At 34.2% G+C, this 7,100-nt stretch overlaps 1 protein-coding gene across 1 annotated transcript; it reads right to left on the bottom strand.

The window, feature by feature from the left end:
* Positions 1–1,661: 1,661 nt before the first annotated feature.
* Positions 1,662–6,355, bottom strand: LOC132627370 (peroxidase 12-like). Its single transcript, XM_060342682.1, has 3 exons — positions 5,945–6,355; positions 5,255–5,449; positions 1,662–2,508 (listed from the first exon to the last, which is right to left on the bottom strand). The coding sequence occupies exons 1-3, from the start codon at positions 6,197–6,199 to the stop codon at positions 1,879–1,881; spliced, it is 1,080 nt and encodes a 359-aa protein (XP_060198665.1). The 5' UTR covers positions 6,200–6,355; the 3' UTR covers positions 1,662–1,878.
* Positions 6,356–7,100: the final 745 nt, after the last annotated feature.

Below are 7,100 nucleotides of genomic sequence, written 5' to 3'. Positions count from 1 at the left end.
AAAATTGATGAAAGGATTTCATGTTGACTTTGGATATCTAATATATCCCTGTACTGTCACATTAATCATTGACAATGTGTGAATTATATAGATTTTAGTCATCCTCTTAATATTCTGTTGAGAAATTATAGTCTTGACATTTGCAGTTGTTCTAAGTTTGACTACCAGTTGTTAGAAAATACAAAGAATTATTTTCATTACACAAAACTCCAAAAGACGATGCATAGTTCTCAAAACAAGCACCATGAAGGCTATTTCAAAGTAAAGAACTCTTTTCTTTTTCATACTTAAATCTATGTTGCTAATCTCTGTACTTGAAATTATGTAAAACCATCACAAATTCAGAAAATTTAAAACCAAACACATGAAAAAAAGTACAATTCTCATTTGACAGGACTGTAAAAGCCCATAGCACCCGACATTGTCTTTTGGCATGGACATAAAGACATAAACTTCCCAATTTGCAAAAACAAGAATGGTCTTGAATGTCAGACTTCCCTACTTTCTTCTGAACTAGTGGAAAAAGACTTTTTTTTTTTAAAAAAAAAACTTGGAAATAGAAATTTTCGCCCCGTAACTTTCTTCCATCAAATTAACAGCACAATGCCAAATATAGAACATTAACCATCATCAGGAGATTTCTAATTACAGCGCAATATTAATTAAGAAAAGAAAGAAAGCATACCTCAAATGGTTGGCTGTGGACGCGACGGTGACAACGATACTGATTAGGGATGGTGGCGACAGTGACGACAGTACTGATTAGGGATTGCGGCGACGGTGACTCCCTGCAATGATGGTGACGTCGACGGCGTATTAGGGTAAGAGAGGGGGGGGGGGGGGGGGGGAGTGAAAACGTGAGAGGGAAAGAGAGAGAAATGGAGAGAGAAGGGTTTATTTGGGTCTGTTTTAATTTAATTTATTTGCCCAATTATACCAACCTCATGAGGTCGGTATATTTAATTAATTTATTTTTAATTTAAAAGAATACCGACCTCACGAGGTCGGTAATCTTTTAAATTAAAAATAAAATTATAATGTTAGGCATCAAATAAATTTCCAACCTACTGAGGTCAGTACATTATTTTTTCAAATTTTGGTACAAAATTACTGACCTCATGAGGTCGGTTTATTTTTAAAAAAAAATTGAAAAATAAATATTACGACTTTACCGACCTCATGAGGTCGGTTTTTTTCCGACCTCAATTGAGGTTGATTTTTTGAGGTCGGGAAATCCTGTTTTTTTAGTAGTACATGGCAAATGATTGTGTTGTGGTGATTTTGGCGATGTTGGTGGTTGTGGGTGGTAAAAGGTGACAATTGTGGACATCAATGGCAGTGAGGGTGTTAATTGATAAAGTGGGCAGCGCGCGACAGCAGTGGAGCTTAGCGGTGAAAATGGATGAAGTAGTGATGAAACATCTTATCTTTCCATAAATCCTTGAATGGATATGGTATTAAAACTTTATTATATGTCTTAATCAAGCGTATGTATTCAAACCCATTATGTAATTGTAAAACTAAAAAAAAATAACATGCGCACTTAATACTTAATATCTAAATGATTAATATTAAGACCTAAAATATGAATTCCTTAGTAACTGAAATCTAAATAATTAAAATTCAGATTTTCGTTAAGCATAAATAAATGAGGCCTAAGATTGGATAGAGTAATAATGGAAGTTTTATTATTCACTAGCTCACACACATTTCAGACATAAGAACTCTGTGCACACAAAGATTCTACTCAACACGTACTCTTATTCTCCCCCCACCCCCACCCCCACCCCACCCACACACAGACACACCCACACGCATCCCCCAAACAGAGAGACAAAACAGTATAACATTTGTAGAAATAACCACAAAAGGTTTACATTATATTTCTGACCAAGTTTCTTGTGTCTCTTCTGCAACAGAAGAAGAAGAAAGTAGCAAATTATAATTAGCTGAATTCCTGGCCGAACAATTGCCCCTAACTTCACCCTGTGTACCTGTCAACACTTTCAACTGTCCCATCTTGACCATGGAATTCACAAATTCTTCAAAGAAAAGTGACTCATTAATAGCAAAGCTCGTAACAATCCCTCGAGTTCTTTTATCCGTGTACAAATCTTGATCCGAGGTAAAAAGTCCTTGTCGATTCATGAGATCAACGTAGTACTTGTTATCGAACTTGTTAGGTGATCGGATGTCTAGGACAGTCGTGTTCGTCGAATTTGAGGTGGGACAAGTTGTTTTAAGGTTTTTGGCAAAGGTTTTATCCATGGATGAATCTTGATTAGGGTAAAGTCTCTCAGTGAAAGAAGTGCAATGGCCAATACCAATAGTGTGGCCACCAGAAAGTGCAACAACATCTGTGGGGGTGAAGTTTTTTGTGGCAAGTGAAGTTAGAATTTCACTTGCGTTGGATGAAGGTGGTGGAAGATTGGCTAGGGTTTCATTTCTTGTTGCAAAGTTGAGTCCATCCCTTCTTCCTAATGGTAGATCATAGTCCGGACCACCAGACTGCATTGATTATTTATACTATCAGATCACTTATAAGATATCATAAACAGATATTCACCATGAATATTAATTTGTAACTTATAAAAATAATAACCAACCGGTTATCATAAGTTAAACTACATTGATATAGTAAAAGAATTATGATGTAATGTATAGTTCATATTTATATATATGGGATGTGATGCATGTTGGTATGTATTGCTCTGATCATATGAAGAGCATTGTTCGGTCAGTATTGATTTTAGCTTGTTGATAACAATTAAAATTTTGCTTTACTACATCTTTTGTTAGTAAACAATTATGAAAGTGTTTATATTTGACCAATTAGTTTTATAAGAAAATATTATAAATAATAAAGAACAAGAAAAGGAAAGAAACGAAATGGTATTAATGGACGATTGAATGCGAACATTATTGAGAAAGGAAACCCGTCAATTATTTGAGGCTTTTGTACTAAAGCTTATTGAATTTCTCCATTAGTCAATAAAGCTTGAACAATTTTTGAAGGATGTTTCTGAGTTGTTTGTCCACGTCTTTTTTTTTTTCTTTTTTTCTTTTTTTTTGAAAATAGTCGAACAGTCTTTATCAAATCGTACTAGTATATCAATTTGGATTAAGTTTTCAACACTTATCCATGCAATTAATTTATTACAACAAGTTATGACTCTATATTTTAGATTAATATATCAAAATTGATATGAATAGTTACCTGATTGTTACAAGTCAATTTTATCTGATAGTATAAAGTATATATACACCATCAGTGCACCCCCAAGGGGTTTGATGAGTTAGAGCCGGATCTTATCCAAAACTTGATCAAAATCACAACTACAAAGTCCCTTTTTTTTAAAAAAATAAAAAGTTTCTGTACCATCAAAAAAATTGTAAAACCAACTTCAGTTAAATGTCTTAAGAGAAAATACTATATAAATTAAATGTTAACAGAACTTTTTGTACAAATTAAAGTGGAACTGGGAACCCGCAAGGGTGGCTCAGTTGGTTGAGCATGGGGCTTTCATAATGGAGGTACAGCAGGGGATTTACCTTTTGGGTCGAGCTCGTCGCACCGGGCTTGTCTAGTGCGGGTTACCTCTCCTGTGTGGTTTGCGAGTTATTGCACAGGAGCTGGATTTACCCGGTGCGCACCCGGAAGGTAGCGACTGCGGGTTCCCATGTCATAAAAAATAAAAATAAAAAGTGGAACTGGGAACCTCATATGGATTATGCTGACTACTGAGCTAACTAATTAGCCGATTCGAAATTGATTGTTGTATACACTTTAAAAGAGCTCCCAAGTCTTACAATTAATTTGATCTGTCAGACCTAACAAATTGATTAGCGGCGGCTAATTCAATAAATTCCAACTTTCCACTAAATGACTTTGAGCCTTGACTATCCTAACAAATTGATTAGCGGCGGCTAATTCAATAAATTCCAACTTTCCACGACTTTGAGCCTTGACTATGACCTTTGCCTCCAGTTAGTACATTATAAAAAGAAGGTTCAAATATGCCCCTGAACTATATGAAATTGTATATATTTGCCCGTCGTTAAAAGGTTGGTGCAAAGATGCCCTTAACGTTTTTTTTTTTTTTTTGCTATATATGCCCTTGAATTAATGGAAAATATTGGAGGGCATATTTGTTCAAAGTCGCATAGTATAGGGGCATATTTGATCCATTGAAATTCATGAATATTATGGCACAAAATATCATTGCATTTCAAAACATAAAAAAACATTTGTAATTACAATCCATCCACTATTGCATTACATCAAAATTATACAACTAAAAGAGCAGATGCAATTACAACCATCTTTTAAAGACTGTTTTCACAAACAAGAGCACCATTTCTCCTTTTCAAAAGATTTTTTCCTAATGATAATATCATTTTTATTTTTCAATTTGTTGATGATCTGGATAGTCCTTTCTGGATATTTTTCGTCTTCTCAGTCCCAATATCTACACGATAATGGATGCAACAATTGCCGCAATAAAACATAAACATAAAATAGGAGATAACTTACATTAGACTTATGACACATGAAAAAATGTCTCCCGCAGTGCTAAAAGTTTTTATAATAATAATAGAAAGAGTATCACATTTTAAGCATTTATACGGTTTCTTACATAACATTCAATGTGGTTTGGCCCTTTCACGAATTTCACGCATAATCGAAATTTAGTAGAATTATTTGAAGTCCATAAGTGAGATGGAGTGCAGTAACTCCACGTCCACAAACCCTTCCACAACTATTTAAAGAACTCGAAGCTTCCGACATTTCATAAACAAGTGAAAGAATAAGAGAGAAAAGTGAGGGTTGTACGATAAGTGTGGAGTTTTCAAAATGCAGTTGCAATAAATCATTGGCTAGCATAAAGTGCACTACAAAAAAATCTGAGAACTATTTGCGCCATAATATTCACGAATTTCGATGGATCAAATATGCCCCTATACTATGCGAAATTGAACAAATATGCCCTCCAATATTTTCCGTTAACTCAAGGGCATATATAGCAAAAAAAAAACGTTAGGGGCATCTTTGCACCAAACTTTTAACTACGGGCAAATATGTGCAATTTCGTATAGTTCAGGGGCATATTTGAGCCTTTGCCGTATAAAAAATGATCTATGCAAATGGAATACAATTATAAATTGGTATTGACTCCTTCTGTATTTGTTTTCTTATATTTTAAATTTCTTAATAAAAATCTTGATTTCACCACTATCACATATATGAACTTACCAAGAAAACAGAGTCGCGAGCAGCAATAGCAGTGATATCGGCGCAAGAAACCACCCTACCGCAGACCCGGTGGACCCGATGGCGAAGGTCTTCGATGATCCTAAAAGCCTGTTGTCTTAAAGTCAAGTTAGGAGGTGCATCTTTCTCACTTGGTCCACTCGCTGAACCATCTAATAGTATTGATCCATCACAACCCTGTGTGTAAAACGAAGGCACGTAAAAGTTTATAACCATTAAACAAAAACAACAAAGTAGAAGTAACAAATTATATTTAAATTTGTTTATCCAAAATTGGAGTTAGAGATATGTATGATCGTTAAGTAATTCATAACAACTTTACATTTAATTTTTTAGGTGCATTAATGTTACACTTTCACCAAAACCTTTTTTCCTCGTGTCTTTTCTTGTTTCGCTAATCGTGAATTTCATCTCCACCTAAAAGTTATAGTACTACAAACGAAAATCAAAACCTACTCCTAAACTTCATTGATCAGGATCATATCTCCATTATATTGGAGAAAGAATTTAAGTTATATATACAGACTAAAGACAATATGCAGAGTAATTTAATTTGTAATAGCAGATTAATTAGTTATATCTATTTTTACCAAGTCGCCATTAAATAACTTGATTGTGCAAAATCATTGTCACCATTTGCACGTAGAACTTAGCTTATACTTAGGAAAGTACCTGGACAAAGCAATCATGGAAGTGAAGGCGAAGAAGGCCGGCAGCCTGGCCTATATCTTGCCGGAAAACATCCCGGAGCCGCCTCCTGATGATGGATTCAGCGTTGGGGCAAATGGAGTCATAGAAAGTCCATGAAAGACCTTTCACAATTGGTTGAGTACCTTGAGCTTCTGTTAGTTGAAAATGGACTGAAAGAAAAACAGAAAGGAAGAGTACAAGTGAAGAAGCAAAAGAAGAAAGGCTAGTTGAAGCCATGACTTATGCTGATCTTTCGAAGTTAATTGATGAAGGTTCACATTCACTAGGCTCTATTTATAACAGCTAGAAGGAACTAATAACCAGTAAGTATAATCACAGTGGTTGAGGCGGGATGTATGAAATCCTTTTATTCTTAACCCGAGGTCTCAGATTTGACGTTGTAAATGAAAAAAAAAAAATCTAATTGATGACGGTTTCTTCTATGATGAACATTACGGGCAAAATTCATATAAATAGGGCACAAAATGAATATCGGACACCGAATAATAGAAAAGACTGATAACTACAAAATGATTTGTCCCTTATGTACCACAAGCTTTGAGAAAGATGGTTCATAAAATTGCTCTTTTCTTTAATAATAATCTCTTTTTTTTTTTTTGGTTCCGGAGTAGGTAGCTTATTCTACAATATTAATATTTAATCGATTATATTTTTAAAATTATGGGTTGAAACATATTATTTATCTCAATTTTAGTGAACTTTTATACATAAATTTTACTCTGCATCAAAAGTATTAGGATCAGATAAACTCCCGAATGTTACATTCTTCTCTGTTAACATGGTGATAAAACTTGAAGAACGGGAATAATTAACAAAACTTTGATGCAAAATGTTGCTTGACCTAATTCGACTACGTACTAAGGAGTGAAAAGAATGTTTCGAGTAAAATCCTTGTATCGAGATTCTTGGAAATTGTTTAAAACAAATATATATATATATATATATATATATATATATATATAACAAAATGTGACAAACTATAATAGTTACTCGAGAGAACGTCAAGAATGTACACTATTAGAAATAGATATTTTTCTCACCAACATTCAGTGAAAAATTTGTGTTATAAAATATGATTTTCTCACCTCATTCTCATTGAATCAACTCACTGGGAAAA

Source organism: Lycium barbarum, chromosome 2 (assembly GCF_019175385.1).
Source record: "Lycium barbarum isolate Lr01 chromosome 2, ASM1917538v2, whole genome shotgun sequence".
NCBI classification, from domain to species: domain Eukaryota; kingdom Viridiplantae; phylum Streptophyta; class Magnoliopsida; order Solanales; family Solanaceae; genus Lycium; species Lycium barbarum.
Note: the sequence above shows the minus strand (reverse complement) of the source record. Positions and strands in the feature narration are given on the sequence as shown.

Excerpts from the sequence above, each read along its gene's own strand:
- LOC132627370 (XM_060342682.1), bottom strand. The coding sequence starts at position 6,199 with ATGGCTTCAACTAGCCTTTCTTCTTTTGCTTCTTCACTTGTACTCTTC. Across the intron at positions 5,450-5,944 it reads TCCATGATTGCTTTGTCCAG|GGTTGTGATGGATCAATACT; the intron begins GTACTTTCCTAA and ends TTTTACACACAG. Across the intron at positions 2,509-5,254 it reads CTCGCGACTCTGTTTTCTTG|TCTGGTGGTCCGGACTATGA; the intron begins GTAAGTTCATAT and ends TAATCAATGCAG.